The 20,765-nt window shown below is 40.6% G+C and overlaps 1 protein-coding gene across 1 annotated transcript in view; it reads right to left on the bottom strand.

Annotated features, from left to right (window-relative positions):
* The window catches only part of LOC107548805 (neurogenic locus notch homolog protein 2-like), a 65,664-nt gene that overhangs the window by 4,295 nt on the left and 40,604 nt on the right, over positions 1–20,765 (bottom strand). Inside the window, exons 3-29 of the mRNA XM_016229629.1 lie at positions 13,082–13,347; positions 12,597–12,938; positions 11,649–11,771; positions 11,310–11,543; positions 10,932–11,087; positions 10,588–10,773; positions 10,370–10,483; positions 9,310–9,423; positions 8,887–9,120; positions 8,231–8,341; positions 7,913–8,105; positions 7,468–7,613; positions 7,260–7,373; positions 5,791–5,910; positions 5,462–5,614; positions 4,822–5,050; positions 4,536–4,737; positions 4,116–4,269; positions 3,823–4,007; positions 3,551–3,683; positions 3,218–3,460; positions 2,996–3,108; positions 1,628–2,145; positions 1,019–1,369; positions 774–916; positions 471–675; positions 24–114 (exon numbers count right to left, since the gene is read on the bottom strand). Coding sequence (XP_016085115.1) covers positions 24–114; positions 471–675; positions 774–916; positions 1,019–1,369; positions 1,628–2,145; positions 2,996–3,108; positions 3,218–3,460; positions 3,551–3,683; positions 3,823–4,007; positions 4,116–4,269; positions 4,536–4,737; positions 4,822–5,050; positions 5,462–5,614; positions 5,791–5,910; positions 7,260–7,373; positions 7,468–7,613; positions 7,913–8,105; positions 8,231–8,341; positions 8,887–9,120; positions 9,310–9,423; positions 10,370–10,483; positions 10,588–10,773; positions 10,932–11,087; positions 11,310–11,543; positions 11,649–11,771; positions 12,597–12,938; positions 13,082–13,347 — 5,173 coding nt within the window. The remainder of the gene's footprint in view (positions 1–23; positions 115–470; positions 676–773; positions 917–1,018; positions 1,370–1,627; positions 2,146–2,995; positions 3,109–3,217; positions 3,461–3,550; positions 3,684–3,822; positions 4,008–4,115; positions 4,270–4,535; positions 4,738–4,821; positions 5,051–5,461; positions 5,615–5,790; positions 5,911–7,259; positions 7,374–7,467; positions 7,614–7,912; positions 8,106–8,230; positions 8,342–8,886; positions 9,121–9,309; positions 9,424–10,369; positions 10,484–10,587; positions 10,774–10,931; positions 11,088–11,309; positions 11,544–11,648; positions 11,772–12,596; positions 12,939–13,081; positions 13,348–20,765) is intronic.

The following is a 20,765-nucleotide window of genomic DNA, read 5'->3' as shown; positions in this document are numbered from 1 at the left end:
GCTGTGGAGGTACCGTCTCTTACCCTAGGTTTTTTAGTTAGATGATCCTCCTCTGACCAATGATGGGTAGAACTGCCATCCATCAACCCTCCATCCTGTGGCTTTGGCATGCTCCTGAAAAAAAGGGGAGGATAAAGAAAGAAGGATTGACTTAAGATGCCACCTGAAATCAACAGGTTAACAGAAGCATGTAAAAAAAATTCTGGCTGTTGTTGCTTAAAAGCATCATACTGTATATTCATTTTATCACATAAGCGCTAAAGAATAAGAAATATGAAATTGCCCACTCACACACTTTAAATAATAATAAAAAAGTCTATAATATGTTAAATGTATAATATATATAATATATACAATATCAGTTGAAAGCACACTGTCACATCATTCCAACTTATTAATCAGGAACTTCCCATGACAACTTGAAGGCAGAAAATATCTTGAGTACGTTGTGGAGTAAGGTGCACACTTACTTCATGCCAAAATCATCTTGTCCCACTGGCTCCCTCCGCTTGCAGTCTTTCTTTCCCAGGAAGCCATCAGGAAGCCATAAAGTCCCATGCTTGCGTTTGCGCTTGGCAGCCAACACACCCAGCAACAAAATCAGCATGATGATAGCTGCAGCCACAGCAACCAGGTACATGAGAGGAGGCATGGGGGGTACTGAATTTTTAACCCCTGAGGTGGAAGAGGATGGTTAAAGTTTATAAAGAGAGAACAACACAGTGAAAACTACAATTTCATTTGCTATGACCCTGTTTTGGTAGTTCACTTACTGTCCACAGAGTAGATGGGGTACGGCAGCTCCGATTTCAGGGACTCGGCAGCTATGAATGCTGCAGCCTGGTCTGCACTGGAGATGCATTCGTCCGAGTGCTGAGAACACTGTTGATTGTCAATCTCCAGGTGAACCTTTGATCTAAAGATATATCAAGGAGATATCCAAAACCATGTTAATTTATACAAACACAACAACATGAAGGTAAATAACAAAATGTTAATTTTTGGGTGAGGAACATACCCAATAACCTCCTTCTCCAGCTCTCGTTTTCCACGTTGCTTCATAGTGGCAATATTGTTTTGAATTTCATCTTCCTCATTTCCATAGTATGGATACACCATAGGTCTCTTATGCTCATCCAGCTTAAGTCGCAGGTTGGTGTGCAGGAGTGTCCCCAAAGAGCGCAGGAAACCCTTAAGGTCACCCAAAAGCTCCTCGGGCTGCAGCAGCACCACGATAACCAGTGTACCTTCAGCCAGCTTGGGAGGGGTATCTGTGGCACAGTCCAGACCATCCCAGCCACATGCTTCTGTGTTGCAGCCCTGATTACAATGACCATTGGCATAATGATCTGCACAGTATCTGTCATATCTAAAGAGAAATGAGGGTAATAAATATTTATTATTATACATATAATGGGAATATATATATTTGCGGTCTGTAAGTTTTTTAAAAATGTTTTTCACAAAAGTCTATGCTAAACATGTCCGAATTTATTTGATCAAAAATACAGTAAAAACTGTAATATACATCTTTTTAGGATAAATATTTGTCATGCATTATCTTTGCAAGTTTCTAAAAGAAGAGCAGTGATCCTCTAGAGTGTGAGAAATACAATGGGACACATACTTGCAAGTGCTTGGGCCCGCCGATGAACCTTTCTGGCATTCAAAGCTGTCAAATAGGCAGCCTGAATTGTCACATTCTGGGTCACAGCGGCCATTATGGAATAAGTCCCAGCAGGGTACGGAGGCTGTGCAGTTCTTCCAGGGCTTGTCCCAGTGTAGTGTACAGTCGCCTCCATCCCACTCACATTCTGGGTTCTTACATTGCGGGTCACATACTTTGTCTCCTGCCCGCTGTTTGCACTCCAAATATGGGCAGGAAGGTCTATACGTTTGACAGGCCCGCCCACTGAAGCCGGGTGGACACCGGCAGCTGAACTTGTTGGAATCATCTGGTATACAGGTGCCACCGTTTTGACACATGCAGCGGTTTGTGATGCTCTCACAGTGCAGTCCGGTAAAACCAATTGGGCAGCGGCACTGCGGGCGACCCTTTATCTCCACGCATTGTCCTCCATTTTGACAGCGCAAACTGGCACAGGAGAAGATCTCAAAATCACCACAGTTGAAACCAGTGTAACCCTGAAAGCGCCACACAGAGGCCGTTAGAAAAAATAAACCAAATCATGGTGCTACCGTACAACGAAATGACTGGGGGCTAGTAAGACAGCAGCAGTGAGTGAAAGAAGAGTGAAAGACGAGTTAAGAGGGAATCAGAGTTTCACTTCATACCTGATTTATGCAGCTTCAGTCTTTAGTGCAAGCATGAGAATAAGGAGAGAAATAAGCAGCCTTGAGACAAGGAAATATTTTCACTCAAAGCAAAACAGAATAAAGCAAAGCTAACGCAGCCATTAAAGGTTGAAAGAGAAATGTCGGAAAGCACAGTAAGAGACATTAGTCATTAAAATATCCTTCACCTCTCAGAGAACAGTTAGTGAATATTCGATAAAGGCTTTATGTATTTACCAAAATTAGGGAATGCTTCACAGTACAGCAAAAATGTAATTGCTTGCACACGCACACATATACACTATCATTCAAAAGTTTGAGGTCAATAAGATTTCTATTTCAAATAAATGCTGTTTTTTATTTCTATTAATCAAAAAATCCTGAATATTAAGCAGCATAACGGTTTTCAACATTGATAATAAGAAATGTTTCTTGAGCATCAAAACAGCATATTAGAATGATTTCTGAAGGATCATGTGACACTAAAGACTGGAGTAATGATGCTGAAATTTCTGCTATGCCTTCACAAGAACACATTTTTAAAAAAACATTTAAAAAAATAACAGCTATTTAAAAAAACATTTTTGTTTCACAACTTTACTGGTTTTACTGTTTGATCAAATAAGAGACTTAAAAACCTTAAAACCCCACACATTTGAACGGTTGTGTGTACACACATAAATCCTAACACTGCACTTACAGGATGGCAGGTACAGGTGTATCCATGTAATGAACTTGTGTTCATGGCACATCTGCCATTGTTGTGGCATGGCTTGGACTGGCACAGATCTACCATTAACTCACAGTGTTGCCCTACAGGGGGACGAAGAGCACAAAAGTGCATAAGAAAAAGAATATAGTTCATTTGAACCAAATTAAAATAGCAAGTATGATATTCTATGATTCTAAAATAAGACCTCACCAGTATAACCGAGACGACAGCGGCACTGATATTTATTGGTGAGCGGCACACAGTCAATGGTGCCGGCTGGATGGCAAGGTCCAGAAAGACACTCGTTCACATCTCCCTCACAATGCTCTCCAGTGAAACCAGGAGGGCAGGAGCAAGTGTACCGCCCCACACCATCCACACACTGGCCACCATTCTTACAGCGTGCACCGAACTCTGGGGCGCATTCATTCACATCCACCTCACACTGCAAACCTGCACAACAGAGAAGAGGTGGTCAGGGGACATTTACATATCAGTGTAACATCTAACCATTAAACATAATGCATTAAGAATCAGTCATACCTTTGGTGCCAGGAGGACATGCACAGGAGAAGCGGTTGATTAAATCAATGCAGGTGCCTCCATTGCGACAGGGACTCGACTGGCACTCGTCAACATCATATTCACAATTCACGCCCTGATAACCTGCTTTACACTAACAGAGAAAGCGAGAGGTTTAGATATTAGAAGATAAATAGATTTCTCTATTGTATGTTATTTCTATAAATAATATTGTTTAAAAGTTTAGGGTTGGTGAGATTTGTTTTTGAAACAAAAAGTGAGATCAGTTGTACCTTGCAGTCATATCCACCCTGGTAGTCCACACAGGTCCCTCCATTTCTACAGGGGTTGGAGAGACATTCATCCACCCCAAGCTCACAGTAACTGCCCATATAACCTCTCTGACACATACACTGGTGTGTGTTGTCTTTGTCGATACAACGCCCTGCGTGCATACACACCATGTCCACCACCACACCTGGAGCATATCAGAAGTTACATTAAGAATTCAATCAAACCTACAGCTTAATCTTTATTACATTTTGCTGCATTTCAAAACAGTTAGTCAGTCTGTCTACTGTCTCACCCTTGTTTTTGGCAACAGCCTGGCAGGACATATTGGGGATGTCACAGTACAGGCCTGTCCAGCCATGCTGACAGCTGCATCTCCAATCCATCTCCTTCTGGATGCACGTACCTCCGTTCAGACACTTAATTTTACTGCAAACGTTCACCATTGACTGCAGAATGTCAGGGAAATTAATCAACCAACTTTATCGCAGAACAATCGCTTACTGGAAACCAAATTTCAACACACGAAAATAATAATTGTATTACTCCAACTGAGTGTTTAGTATGTATTAGCTGAGTTGAAAGAATATTTCATGTTTTAATGGCAATTAATTAGCAGATAATCCAGAATATAGGTTTAACTCAACATCTAATCATTGAGGAACAACGGACCGTGTGGCTGTAAAATATAATGGACTGAATGGACAGTTTTTACCTCGCAGGTTTTTCCATTATACATCTGTGGGCAGGTGCAGTGGAAGGTCCCCAGGCCATCTATGCAGGTGCCACCATTTTTACAGGGATGAGAGTCACACTCGTTCAGTTCAAACTGGCAGAACTGACCCAAAAAACCATGCCGACAGCGGCAGGTGAAACGGTTTATTCCATCCACACACGTTCCATTGTTGAGACAAGAGCTATGGAGTAAGAGTGAATGGATAAACATATATATGATACAATGAAATACAACAATACCTGTATAATTTATATGGAAAACCTACGTCTCAGTGCAATCTGGGATATCACGTTCACAGTTGATGCCGTCATAGCCAGGCGGGCACTGGCACGTGTAGCTGTTCACGTAGTCAGTGCAGCGACCTCCATTCCAGCAGGGATTGCTAGCACACTCGTCCACCTCCTCCTCACAGCGCTCGCCATAGAAACCAGCTCTGCACTCGCACAAGAACCGGCCCACTTTATCAACACACGTACCACCATTACGACATGGATCTGGAGAAGAGACCAAAAATTTAAATGATTGGGTTTTTCAAACTGGTGTCCAAAAACCACTAGTGGGCCACAAATGAGACAAAATTAAAAAGATTTTACAAAATAAATTTTTTGCTCTGTCAAAGTTAAATATGTTGAGCAAAGTAATTTGTAAATGTTTTAAATGTAAATGTTTTATATTTTATATGTTTGATATATATATATATATATATATATATATATATATGCTTGGGATCAAACCAGGTTTTAAAAACCTGATGTAAAACCTGATTTTATTTAGTGTTTTAGTTGATCTCTGACCACTAGGCTACACTACTCTCCTTCTAACAGAGGATGTTAACACAAGGATGTGTTTACTGTTTGTCACTCATCCACAACATGTGAATGAGTCTGTGTGGGAATGACACATACTGGAGCTGCAGTCATCGATGTTAGTTTGGCAGTTGACCCCACTGTATCCAGGCTGACACTCGCATCGGTAGCTGCCCACTGTGTTCCAACAATGACCTCCATTCTGACATGGGTTTTTCTTGCACTCGTCTACATCCTCTGTGCACTGAGCTCCTAATCACACACATCAGACAGACACTCTTGAAATGTTTTGGATAGAGTTTCATAAATTAAATCTACAACTGGGAATGTTGTGTGATCAAGGAAAAGGTGTTATATGTGGTTGTCTCAACATCAAAGATATTCTTGAGGAATAAAAACACACCCACACAGAGACTCAATGCACATACCTTCCCATCCGCTGTGGCACAGGCAGGTGTAGCTGGTGTAATCCAGGGATGGCTGACAGACGCCTCGTCTCTGACAGGGCTGAGAATCACAGGGGACTAACTTATCCTCACAGTGTCTCCCTGAGAACCAAGCAATACAGTCAGTTGTGGATACATTTTAGAGCAGGGCTATTCAATTGGTGGCCCCAATCATCTTCACACATATGCCTTGAATTGTTTGTGTACTAATTAGTTTGTCCACAAGGTGGCAACACTGGCCCAGGCCGTTGTTTCACACCCGAAAAAGAAAAGGAAGAGACAGAACAACAACAATCTACTGGAGACCACAACATCAATAGATGGCAGCGTTGACAAGCACTTGTGTTCTAGTTTACTAGTCACTCTGGTTTAAACTAGTATAAAGACGGTCATTTTATCGGTCATAACTTCTGGTAAGAAATAGCGCAGTGGATGAAGATGATTCTGATTTGCCATCATAGGAATAAATTACATTTGATTAAAATAAATTACATACTGTCTTACAGAAACATTAAAACATCTTACGAATTTTCTTGCACTCGTCTACATCCTCTGTGCACTGAGCTCCTAATCACACACATCAGACAGACACTCTTGAAATGTTTTGGATAGAGTTTCATAAATTAAATCTACAACTGGGAATGTTGTGTGATCAAGGAAAAGGTGTTATATGTGGTTGTCTCAACATCAAAGATATTCTTGAGGAATAAAAACACACCCACACAGAGACTCAATGCACATACCTTCCCATCCGCTGTGGCACAGGCAGGTGTAGCTGGTGTAATCCAAGGATGGCTGACAGACGCCTCGTCTCTGACAGGGCTGAGAATCACAGGGGACTAACTTAACCTCACAGTGTCTCCCTGAGAACCAAGCAATACAGTCAGTTGTGGATACATTTTAGAGCAGGGCTATTCAATTGGTGGCCCCAATCATCTTCACACATGTGCCTTGAATTGTTTGTGTACTAATTAGTTTGTCCACAAGGTGGCAACACTGGCCCAGGCCGTTGTTTCACACCCGAAAAAGAAAAGGAAGAGACAGAACAACAACAATCTACTGGAGACCACAACATCAATAGATGGCAGCGTTGACAAGCACTTGTGTTCTAGTTTACTAGTCACTCTGGTTTAAACTAGTATAAAGACGGTCATTTTATCGGTCATAACTTCTGGTAAGAAATAGCGCACACACTGGATGAAGATGATTCTGATTTGCCATCATAGGAATAAATTACATTTGATTAAAATAAATTACATACTGTCTTACAGAAACATTAAAACATCTTACGAACCAAACTTTTGAAAAGTAGTGTAAATAATTATAATATTATTATTACGGTTTGAGACTGAAATTATTTAATTAAACTTATTACATTTGACAATAAAAGTGCTGATTCTGTGATTAAAATCATTGTAAAAAAAACTGCAAACTGTAAATGTGTGTATCACCTGTGTAAGGTAGAGTGCAGTGGCAGATGTAGCTGTTGACTCCATCCACACAGGTTCCCTGATTCATACAGGGGTTTGACTCACATTCATTCATGTTTATCTCACAATTGAACCCTGAAAGAGAAAAAAGGGCAAATCATGGAGTTGGGAACTGAATTAAACATAATTTTTACTCCGTTTCGAAAGGCTAATGATTACACGCCTTTACCTGCAATTCCACGGGCACACACACAGGTGTAGCCATTAAGACGGTCATTACAAGTTCCACCATTCTGGCATGGGTTGGACTGACACTCGTTCTTCTCTCTGTCACAGTTCTTACCTTCCCAGCCTGACTTACATGCACAAAGATACCTACACAGACAGAAGATGTGAGAAGTTGACATGAAAAAGATAACTTGCCATAGAAGCAGACGGTTTATGCTAAGGCAAGTTATAGTGCCGTATAGTAAGTATACAGCAATGCTAAGAATGCAACATGCATTTGCTATGTTATGAATTACATAGTGCTTATATAGAATTAAATAATGCTTATTGATCTCTTTACAGAATATAACAGGATATGGAATTAGGCTGTGCTACAAATAATCAGTATCGGTCACTTTGACAGAATGGGTTGTAAGTTTTATCTTTAAGATAATAGCTGTTCCTACCCATCCTGCTGCTCAATACACTCTCCATGCAGACAGGGCATGGGGCTGCAGTGGTCTGCACCTGAGTGACACAGAGGACCATGAGTCCCAACTGGACACAAACACTGAAACCCATTAACTTTGTCCACACACGTCCCTCCACTCAGACACGGGTTCGAACTGCACTCATTTATCTCCTCAGTGCATCGCTCCCCTGAGGAGAAAGAAAGTGTAATTAATGAATAAAACTATTTACACAGTACTTCGTTCTGATCATGATTCATGAATGAAGCACATCTGCATGTGTGTATTTATGTATGTGCATGTGTGTGAACAAACCTGTGTATCCAGGTTTGCACACACATTTGTACTCGTTAATTCCATCCTCACAGGTCCCGTGCTGGCAGGGATTACTGGCACAGTCATCATGGTTAATCTCACAGTTCACACCTATAACAAAGACAAATGACAAAATAGTCAATGGAAGCACAGGCAGGTGAAATAAATCTGGTCTAATTTATACAGCAGCCTTTGAAAGGTCTCTAAAGAAGTTGGAGTAATTTTTTTCTGTGTGTGTGTGTGTGTGTGTGTGTGTGTAGTAAGAGGAAGTGTCCAGCAGGGGAGAGTAGCGAGCTTTGCTTTGTTTGTTGGACAGTGTAACTGAGAAAAACAGGATTTGTCTTACTCTTTTCAAATAAAAGTCTGATGTGCTTTGTAGACATATTCTAACACTCAACACCAAAGTTCACATATCACGTGCTTTACATAAAGATTAGTCAATAAAAATAGAGATCACACAGACATCTAAAATGTAAAGTGACAAAAATAAGTCTAATTCTAAATGGTGGATAATAGTCATGATAAACTCAATTAAGACCATTTTGCTGCAAGAAAATAGGCTGTTATCATAATTAGACTTCATTAAATGCTGCAAAGGTGTAGTATATGGCCCCTTAAAGAGCCTTTGAGATGTAAAGATCAAGTGTGAGACTCACCTGAAGTGCCAGGCTGGCAGTTGCATTGGTACATGTTGACCAGGTCAACACAGCGTCCTCTGTTTTGGCAGGGGTCACTCTGGCACTCACGTATCTGCTCGCTGCAGATGGGGCCCATATAACCTGGGTAACAGTCGCATGTGAAGGTAGCAATTCCGTCTACACAATCACCATGGTGACAGGGTTTGGGTTCACAGTCATTAATGTTGTCCGTACACAATGTCCCTGTGAAACCTACATAGACCAGCATTTAAGACAAGGAATTAGTACAATAAGGTCAGTTCTCTGAGAACTTAGGACATTTACTAATAACTTACAATGAAAAACTAATATTTTTTAATTAAGCAGAAATTTATTTTGTTAGTGCTTTTATCTATCTCTCCGTTTTCAGACAGTGTGGGATGGAGATTTTTATAATGTTACCTTCAGCACATTCACACTCATAGCCATTAGGACGGTCGAGACACTTGGCCCCGTTATGGCACGGCGTGCTGGCACACTCATCAATGTCAACTTGACACATTTCCCCAGTGAAACCTGTGGTCAAAACACATTCAGTATCATGACAATGCACAGTATCTAACACAGCACATATTAAAAATGCAGTATGTAATATTGACAGCTTGCGGTTGCCAGATTGAGGACACGTAAGAGGAACGAGCACAACTGACAATGGAAGGCGATGAGTTTTACACACTGAAAGTTGATTTATCTGCATGTTTTAATATTCATTTAATATAACTTTTTAGATGGAAACAGAGGCTTTTTAGGTCAGGTAGCAAAAAACTAATTCCATCAGTTCCTGAAATTATGTGGTCAGATTTCTAAAAGCTATAGCCAGATGTTCTCAACCAGGGGGCCTGGGACCCATTAGAGGGCCTTTTATTTGATTGTTTATATAAATAATATTAATAATTAAAAATGTATTAAAGTAATATACACTATAGATCACATGGCTAATGATGGTAATATTTTTCATGCTTTTGAAAGAATATGCACACTTACGTTCACCAAGACTGCATTTATTTGATCAAAAAAATTGTAATATTGTGAAATAACGGTTTTCTATTTTAATATATTTTCAAATGTAATTTATTTCCGTGATGGCACATTTTTATTTCCTTAATATAATTTAGGAGTGTAAATAACATTAAAAATATATTAAAATAATCCAACTGATTATCAGATTAGCTAAAACAAACATGCAATCATGACGTAAACTGAAATAAAAAAAAATTTTATTATTATTTTTCACCCACAATAACTACTGTTTAACTGAAGAACATGCAGTTCTTCACAAAATGAATCATGGTTATTTAAGCATATCAACACACCTAGTTTCTGTTAATAAAAAAAAAACAGCCAGCTTTGTCATAGTTACAGCAGAAATACCAGAGGAAATATCTCATGAATCTTATATATGTGGGCCTTCAAATATTGTGTTGGAAAACGTGGGCTATTTAAGTAAAAAAAGTTCACTCACCTTGAGGACACTCGCAGACAAACCGGCTGACCTGATCTAGACATCTACCGTTATTGAGACAAGGCGAGCTGACACACTCATTAATGTCAATCTCACAGTGCAATCCCTCAAAGCCTATGGTTGAAAACACACACACATACACAGTCACTAGATGAATATGAGGACATGGAGCCAAAACCATGTCATCATGCACCTGATTACAGTGTGTGTTCAAGTACCTGGCATACAGATGCAGGTGTAATCTCCTATCTGGTCCAAGCAGGTGGCATCATTCTGGCAGGGGTTGGAGCCACATTCGTTAATGTCCTGCTCACAGCGTGGACCGGTGTAACCCGGAGCACAGTTACAGGTGAACGAGCCCTCTGTGTTCTTACAAGAGCCACCGTGCTCACATGGGTTTGGCCCTGATGTGCGAAAAAGAGAGTTAGAAAGTTTTAGGAAAGATATGAAATGCCTAAAACACTATAATGTATGTGTAGGGAAAGATGATGAGAAATACAGAGACGTACAAAGAAACAGACAGAGAAAAGGAGTTGAAAGAGCTTCCTGCAAACTGTCTCACCGATGACACACTCGTCAATATCCTCTGCACACGTGCTGCCCTTGTACCCTGAGGGGCAGTTACAGTTGAACTTGCCATTGACAGGGTTTGTATCACATTGAGCTCCCATCTTGCATGGGTTACTGGTGCAGGCATCATCAATGTGGCACAGCAAACCTTGAGCATAGAAACAATTGCTATGGTTACTACAACTTATCTGAGATGGTTTTATAGTGCACTACTTGAGAGAACAATCAAATAATAATGAAAAACTAATTATTTTAGAGATGCATTATTTCACTGTAAAACCTTGTTGTGTATGTTGTTGAGATTTAAGAGTAATTTCTGCTCAAGACTGAAGTGATCAAGAGTCATTTCTATGTGGTTGTTTTTACTGACCGGTCTTGCCAGGAGGGCAGCTGCAAACAAAGGAAGCCACGCGGTCGATGCAAGTGGAGCCGGTGGTGCAGGGCTCAGCTGCACAGTCATCAATGTTTTCGGAGCAGTCAGGGCCACTCCAGCCATTCACACATACACAGTTGTAGCCATTGCGTGTGTTACTGCATGTGCCTCCATTCTGACAGGCGTTGGGCTGCAGTCTGCATTCATCCACATCATCGGTGCAAAACTGACCTGGAAATGAAAGGGTCAATTTCAACAGTTTTCGTGAATCAATATCTGTGAGTCATCTCCAATAGCAGAAAAGGGAACACAGAGTATATAAGGCTGTTTTCATACCAGTCCATTCAGGTGGGCACTGGCAGTTGTAAGTGTTCACTCCATCCATGCATGTGGCTCCATTCTGACAACGGTGATTCGGACAATCATCAATGTTCATCTCACAGTTTGTACCATTAAAACCTGATTACAGGAAAATCAGAGAGAAAATTTCCTGAACAACTCACTCTCAATCCCAGGTATCGGTAATACAAAGGTGCTCTGTCTCGCGTTGGCATTATTAAACGTAATTACTCAACTTTAAAGCACAAACAGACATTTCTCACGGCTCGTATTCGCTGCCTGAGGTGAAAGAGTTTTGGCCTCTTGCTGTGTTTTGCCAGTATGACACTCTTTAAATGCTAAACTGATAAAGTTAAAGTCTCTCTGTGTGTTTTAGTCCCAAACAAACACAGATACAACCAGCAACTGATTCAATGAAGAAACATGACAGTTTGTTCTGACTGAGATTAAATTAAGCTATCTATTGTATTTGGTATGAGTGATATAAGCAAACATTTATATCAGAATATTCCCAAAATTTTGGTTGATAAAAATAGACAGTCACAACAGACACAAGAGAGCTTGACTGTAACTACACTTAACCGTTACTAGCCAAAAGTGTCTAGACAAGTTCTACTACATTTTCTTTCTACATGTGAAGTGACTAGAACTCCCATTTCCTATGCAGTGACATTTTGCATTTCTGCAACAGAAATGCTTGAAAATCGGTTAGTTGTTTTAACCGGTTTATCACCCACTCCTACTTGTGCTGTGGTAAAATCTCATCAGACATTGGTCTGTCTGGCTCAGGTCCAAGCGGGTGCTGACATAATCATTGGATGAGTTGTGGCATGTCTGACTAACATGTTTCAGTTGCATCTGAACAAACATAGCTTCTGTTCAAATTCTGTTTTTTTTTTTGCTTTGATAAAAATAGATTTCTTTTTCCTCTCCAAGGGAACTCACCTGGCAGGCAGTGGCATATATAAGTTGTGTCTGTCATCTGCCGGCAGGTTCCACCATTGAGGCAGGGGGATGGAAAACAGGGCACGTAATCGGTCTCGCAGTGGGGACCGGTAAAGCTGGGTTGGCAGTTACATCGATATGAGCCCGGGGTGTTCAGACACATGCCTTCGTTCTTGCACAGAGGTGGGGAGAAGGCACACTCATCAGTGTCATTGAGACAATGAAGGCCATGGTAACCAGGAGGACAGGTACAAGAGAATTCACGATTGGGCAGAGCATGGCAGATAGCACCGTTGGCACACGGGCTGGACAGACATGTGTCCTCTTTCTCACAATGCCGACCTGAGGAGAAAATGGCACCGTAGAACAAAAACAATAACAAAACGTGTGAGTTTATATGCGAGTTTAATACCTTACTAAAACATTTTTGTTTTTACGCTTTCGAAGACCTAGTGAGCTGCCATGAAGTGAGAGAGAGATCTGACCTGTCCATCCACGGGCACACTGGCATTTGTACTGGTCTTTGGGGAGGAGTGAGCACTTCCCCCCATTGGTGCAAGGGCTGTTGGGGAAGCAAGTGGAGTTTTTCTGGAACTCACAGCGCTGGCCTGCGAAACCCAGAGGACACACACAGCTGGGGCTCCGAGGTACACTGGCCACGCTCACGGTGCATTCTCCTCCATTCAGACAATCTCCCACATAACACGGGTCTTTGTGCTGACAGTACTCGCCTAAGAAACCAGGAACACACCTGAAACACAGAAACGGCATGATATTATTCAGAGACTGTAAAGGCCCGTTCACACCAAGAGCGACAACGATAACTATAAACACAACAATAACTATATTTGCATCCACACTAGTGAACGATTACTGTCCGTTTATTTTAAGCTTGTGCGCTGCAGTTACCAAGTAATAAAAGTGGATCTAGGTGACCTGCTGCTGCTGCTTATGTTTCGCAAAGACACCAAAGGAAAAACAGCTGCTTTTGGGTACATGAGATCCTTCAAAGACAAGAGGAGTTTGGAGAATCCGTCACTCTGGTTAGAGAGTTATCGTTTTTTTAGAGGAATTTTATTCATACTTCGTGATGAGTCCGTTTCTCTGCTTAGAGAGTTATCGTCTTTTAAAGAGAAATTTTATTCATACTTCCGTATTAGTCAGTTTCTGTTTTTGTTGTTCTTATTGTATTTACATGACTTCAACCAGTAGATGTCCTCAGCATGCACGTTTCGAGCGCAGTGAATCTAGCGCAATCTTTTTTTATTGCAACTCCAAAGGAGGCGAGGCAAGACAATGTTGTCGAAACTAGCGCTGGATACCTGAGGTTATTTTATGTTTTATGTTATGTTTGCTGTGCAATGTCTGTTTGCTTCTTCACAATGTCATCTGCTATTTCAAATGTGCAAGCCCTTCAAATTTGAATGAAGTCCAATTTGCTGTCAGTGTTTTATTGTTCATCATCTGTAAAAAATAAAAATAAAAATAAAAATTTCTGAAAGTGGTCCCAACGATATCGTTCCTCTATATCGATATCATTATAGTCGTGGTGTGAACTCTGCTATTCTCTAAAATTTTAAATGATTTTTAGAATGTCATCTTTATAGTTATTGTTCTTGGTGTGAACATGCCTTAAGAGACTCATTTAAGTTCAAATTCAATTGTTCTGAGATGAGTCATGCAACATAACAGGAAACAATATTTTATTACGTATGCAAAATCTTGCTCAAGAATCTTGCCTCATCAAGATGGCATCCATCGCAACTTGCAACTACAAAAATGTAAATGTGGAACTGAATTATAATTGAATCATTTCAAACACACAGAAATAAACAAAACACTGTCATTTGAATAACTGTTAATGAAAAACCATTAGAAACTATTGAAGGAGGCCCGTAGCAAAGAATTTGCATTTTTTCTGTTTATTTTGATGCAGCTATATATATTATATATATACACAAAAATGTTAATATGAGCGCAATCCAAACAAAAGACCAAACCCAACAGTATGCATATGTAATTATATTATTTTAAAAACATATTATATTTAAAATGGGATGGGATGTGATGCCACAACAAGGATGGAATGAGGGCAATGGTAGATCTTAAACCATAGAGAATGGGGCACATTTCTCCTCCGCCTCCTCGCTGCAGCTCTCCAGAGATTTCAGCACATGACCAGTGATCACAAAGAGGAAATTACATGATTGTAAAATAAGATTGAGGGAGGGGGGTGGGGGGTGGGGGGAGTCTGTCCTTCTGTCTCGTTCTCTCTATCCATTCAACACCCACCCTCTCTCTCTGACCTTTTTAGATTTTGATAATGTTTAACTGTCATGGTCCAGCGACGTCACGGACATAAGACTTCCCAAAAAAGTGTTTGAATGAGAGAGAAAAAGTTAAAAATGTTCTTATTAACATTAAACCAACTTATTTTCAGTGCCATGTAAAATGTTCTTGTGTGTGACACTACAGCCTGCTGCCATGCAGGTGCCGGCCTCCCAGAGGACGGTCAGGTAACACAGATGAGGGATAAAGTCTGTCCTTCTGTCTCGTTCTCTCTATCCATTCAACACCCACCCTCTCTCTCTGACCTTTTTAGATTTTGATAATGTTTAACTGTCATGGTCCAGCGACGTCACGGACATAGACTTCCCAAAAAAGTGTTTGAATGAGAGAGAAAAAGTTAAAAATGTTCTTATTAACATTAAACCAACTTATTTTCAGTGCCATGTAAAATGTTCTTGTGTGTGACACTACAGCCTGCTGCCATGCAGGTGCCGGCCTCCCAGAGGACGGTCAGGTAACACAGATGAGGGATAAAAAAAGCCCCTTTGACAATGTTTGTTTGTGTTTGTGTGTGTGTGTGTGTTTGTGTTTGTGTGTTTGTGTTTGTGTGTGTGTGTGTGTGTGTGTATTTGGTGTACCGTATGACTGCATATACACACCTACTTGAGATTCCAAACAACCCGTTTCCCAAAGTGTGTCTCTTAAGATGATACACAGAACACACACATGCAAACTGTTGCAGCTGAATCTTGGCTCAGGATCAGTCATTTTGACCCCACACAGTAAAAAATTAAACGATGGTGGGTAATATGAGAAAATGTGCAGGTCATAAATGTTTGATATACGAGCTATGAGAATGTATTTTTTAAATATTTTTTATCAAAATGATTTTGATTCCATGACATTGGTTTATTTTTCTTGCTTATTAGTGACAAACAAAAGTGCGACACATTGCGATTTTGTTCTTCTTATTTTCATTTTGGTGGCTTTAAGAGAGGAATATTTCACATGTCAACACAAAGTTCTAAGGATGATGAACTTCTGGTAACCTAAAAATATACAGTCTGAAGAATGTTTTCTTAAAGGGGTCATATGATGCTTTTTTAAAGATCATTATTTGGTGTAACAGAATATGTTGACATGCTTTAATGTTCAAAAAACACATTATTTTTCAAATACTGTACATTATTGTAGGTCCTCTATGCTCCGCCTCTCTCAAACGCTTCGTTTTCTACAAAGTCCCTCCTTCCGACAAGCGCAGTCTACGGATTGGCCAGCTGGCCCAGTGCATTGTGATTGGCCAAACACCGCAAGCACTCGTCGGAAATGTAACGCCCCTTACCATAATCGCGAGCTTCATCTTTCAAAATAAATGTAAAGATAGAGCCCGAAAAGGGGAACAGAGTCACGTGACAGACACAGTGATGAAGCTGGTCTCTCTCTCTCCGTCTCGCGCAGACATATACGCATACGCACACGCACACGGACACGCACGCACGCGCGCACACGATGCGCAAAACTCCGCATTTGAACAGTCAATAGCAAATACTTAAACTAATAACAAAACGGTAGCTGATTCAAAAGTGCCAGATTGTCATAGCAAAGTCAGAATTACCTCCTCTCCTAGGTTCACGAAACGGTCGTCCATAAAATGCATTGCTGTTCTGTTGTAAGTAATCTTAAAGATTCCTAAATGCATCTACTTCTGGAAGGCCAAATAAAGTGCTTTTGCTTTCGCCTAGAAACAGACAGCGTCTCATTGACATGGCTGCTTCAACACTAACTGCGGTTACTGAAACTACGCCTTCTTTCTTTGCGTGCACATTTGGGTGGCATTATGCTAATATTTCCATATAGTGAGGTAGATATGTGGGGGGGGCGTGTTAGAACGAGCCGTTTTAGGGGGGTGTGGCAGAGTCTTAACTTTGATAAAGAATATCTCTTTGGTTTTGAGACTTTAGTCTTTGCAACTTCAGGGATCTTATCTATGCACAATCAGCTCGTAACACTCCAAAGAGAAAGGAAAACTTGAAATCGCATCATATGACCCCTTTAAGTAGATGGTTTAGGTCTTTGGTTTGAATCATGTACGGGTCAGACTATTGCTCTTACAATTTGACTTAAATCATGTTGCAGTTTTTAAAATAACATTACCATCCAACTGGACAGTATTTACATGCCAGATTTTTACTCAAAGTTACTTGAAAAGGCACATTTTTCCTTGGGTGCATGGTGGTGTTAAACTAAGACTGCACATAAACACACAATTAAATTCTTTACACTACACTTATGACACTCATCTACAGATGTGTCTATTTGTTATCCTTCACGCATTTTGTTCCACCCTCCCCATCCTATTTGTAATCCTGCATTCTCCACCATAAAATAGGGTGCAAGAATGGCATAAGCTTGCATCCTGTGTCTGGTCACACTACACAAGCGTAATTTGGCTCTTTTCCAGCTGTGTGTGTGTGAGTTTGTGCTCCGGGTAAGAATACACCCACGGTGACCCTCTGGTCACGAGATCACAGCAGTGCTGACACTCAAACAAAAACAAACACACTTAAACCCGGCGCAAGCAAACAGCCTGGACTCAGGGGAACAGGCCTCTTTCAGACAGTTGTGTCACTTTATACTATTCAAAGACAAGAAAGGATTTTCACTTTATCTTCCCTTCGATTTCACCAGGGAAAAGCTCGTTCAGACCACAAACACCATCCAAGGGTCGCAGATATTACAGCCCTTTGAGACATAATAAATGCTCTTTATTGGCTTTATTTATGACCATCTTGATGATTTTTATACACATAAAAATTCACACTATCTTCAAATCTAAAAACCAAACCTTGACAAAACAATGAAACAGCCAGCTAAACTCATCTATAGGTTTCTTTGTTATCCTTCATGCATTTTTCTCTTTCCCTTCCTATGTCTCCCCTCATTCTCGCTCTTTCTCCTGAGGTGTCAGATTTCTACAGATGGTTCATATTAGCGCCCCTCTCTCTCTGGCTCACTGACCTCTTCATGTCCCATCCACGGGGCCTGGGGTGATTGGGTGGGGGAAAAACTTTCTAGTTCATTTTATTACGAGGCACCTCATCAAGAATTTGATTTCAACCCACTTACTTCCTCGTGCAAAAAATGTCACATTTGTCCCCCACCTCCATGGTACTGAGATTATCTAATCTGAATGAGCCAAGGGTCGAGTGGGTTTCACCAAGAGTGGGCGAAATGTAACAGTTTCACATCACACACAAAGGGCAATTAAAAATGCTCCTTCTCATCCTTGCTCTCTTCTTTCTTGAGGAAAAGAGAGCCATATTTATAGAAGCAGTCGGCCCTCTACATCCTCGGCTTTCTCTAGTTTTCGCTAGAAAGCCCAACGACCACAGAGAAAACAGAGGGGAAAAGATTGGAGGCAGGGGGAGGGGTGTGAAATTAAAAGAGTAACAGACAGGGAGGGCTGAACCACAGAGAGGGACGAGAAAGGGGAAAGAAAGAAAGAAAGAAAAAAGAAAGAAAGAAAGAAAGAAAGAGGAAGTAACATTTAAAACAAGTAAAAGTAAAAAGCAAGTTTTTTTTCTCCTTTCTACCTTTTTTGACGAGAAACAAAAAAGAAGAGGACAGAAAGAGGGCAGGGTGGAGTAGACAGAAGTGCTGTGGTGAGACTGAGTGTGACTATGTGCTACAAAATCTGATCTGAACACAGCATATCTCACTGAAGGGGAGGGTTCTCTGCTCTTTATATACTCCTCCTTAATATACTCTTCCTCCCTCGCTTTTTCTTTTCCTGCTCTCTTCTATGGTCTCTTTCTTTTCTCTTCACTCGGTTACTGTACCATTTTCGTCTGTGCTTTGATGAAAAGCTTCACTGTGCTAGTGTAAAGTCCGAGCTCACACACACACACTGAACAAATCTGGACTTAACAAAACTTGGCTGAACAAATCCACACCTGCAATGGCAAAGAACACAAATTAAGCCAATTTATTGGGATAAGGCAGAGAGAATAAACAACATACAAACTGTTTAACTGCTCCTGTGGCTCAAGTGGTAAACAAGTAATGCTGCAAAGCTGCTTTGGATTAAAAAATGATATTAATAAATTAATAAATATAATTGTAAACTATAAGTTCATCTGTATAAGTTTACTCCGTTATACTTAGGGGACCAAACTGTTCCCAGATGTCACACAAATTAGGGCTGTGCGATATGGACAAAAAAAACCTAGCGCGATTTTGATAAATTTTGCGTTTTCGATTTTGATCACGATTTTGACACACAGAGACATGCTTTACAGTCATAAATGCATTCAGTGTGAATTTAAAAACATATTTCCAAAAGAAAACAAATTAGAGCTTTATCAAAAAGCTGCAACATGTCTCTAGAACAGACATTAGGCAAAAATAATCCCATGTCCAGGGATTTTTTTTGCCATGCATTGGTAATAGAGCTCTTTGTGGCATTGCCTCAGATGTTGAAATATATTTATTTACCACAAACACAACATTTATCCATTATTTTGATTTCAAAGTTTCTGAAAATGCTTTTTCAGCATTGTGATTCTCTTTTAACACAGTACAGTAATACAATCTTTCATAGACATATTCTCGTTTTCCTACCTCCACGAGTGCCATCTATTATTGCCTTGTTTATCTAAAAGTGCACTTTTCCTTGTTTTAAATCTATCCAAAAAGCCATGTGTTGACTATGAAACAGTAGACTTTAATGATATGCAGTTTCACATTTCAATACACAATACACATTTCAGTGTCAATCCATGTTATTTTTTACCGTGAATAATGCGCTGTCACTTTAATTCATCGCGTGCAGCACAGCAGAAATAGACTCCGTGCGGAAACGATCGCTGCACTGCTGCAGACACACCGCTCCTGGAGCGCACTGCCGGTGTTCTGTCGAATTGTGCTACCCTGTCAGATTTTGCTACCTCCCATTAAAACAGTGGGTAGTACAATTCGACACCGAAAAATGCTACCTGTAAAATTATGGTTTATTAACGTCTACACCACAACCCTAGACCTACCCTTACAGTAATGCAAATACACTATTTATGTGTTATATTCGCGGTTGTAGCTAGAAGGGATACAGCTACAGAAAACCAACAATAAATAATTTGTTCTACCTATTAGATTGTGTTTTATTAAAGTCTACACCTACCCCAACCCTAAACCTACCCTTACAGTAATGCAGATACATTAAATATTGTTTTTCAGCATGAGAAAAAGGACATAATATTGATGTGCGCAGTAAACCCTGGTAGGACAATCTGACGGGTAGGATAAAATGTCAGGACACCGGACCGCAATCGCGTGCAGTGTCAACGCTCTGATCTGTTAACATGGGCACAGAAAAAATACGCACCACAGATGGTGTGTTATACTTTCCACGTGAGCAATCCTGACGCATACACGGACAGCGCGGATGCGGACTACTTGTATTTATAATACCGAAAGCATACGTTGATGGTCCACTCTGCGGACGTGTTCCATACATGCGTAGTAGATCGCCTTGAACAATAAACACACGTGAACAAACAATTGCCCAGAGTTATAGCACATCTGGCTGTCTTTATATTTTTATATTGACGGATTGTACAGGTTCGAGAAGCAGCGGGCGTCTTCACACAGCCTGCACATGTGCAGTAACCTACTGACAGTCACAAAAAATGGGAGGCACGTGGATGTCCGTGCAGAGCCTCCGCGCACACTGTCTGATGACGATTTTTACGTCATGCATACCATGGCGGACCCTTGAGGACACGCGCACACGGAAAGTATAACACAGGCGGAGTGTGTGAACCTGGTGTTCCGTTTGTATGCCCGCCGGGTCTGTTCTGTTCTCGTACTCCATTTAGGCACGCT

This window comes from Sinocyclocheilus grahami, unplaced genomic scaffold (genome assembly GCF_001515645.1).
Source record: "Sinocyclocheilus grahami isolate Dianchi unplaced genomic scaffold, SAMN03320097.WGS_v1.1 scaffold16.1, whole genome shotgun sequence".
In the NCBI taxonomy this organism is placed as follows: Eukaryota; Metazoa; Chordata; class Actinopteri; order Cypriniformes; family Cyprinidae; genus Sinocyclocheilus; species Sinocyclocheilus grahami.
The sequence above is the reverse complement of the archived record's forward strand: the minus strand, read 5'-3'. Positions and strand labels throughout refer to the sequence as shown.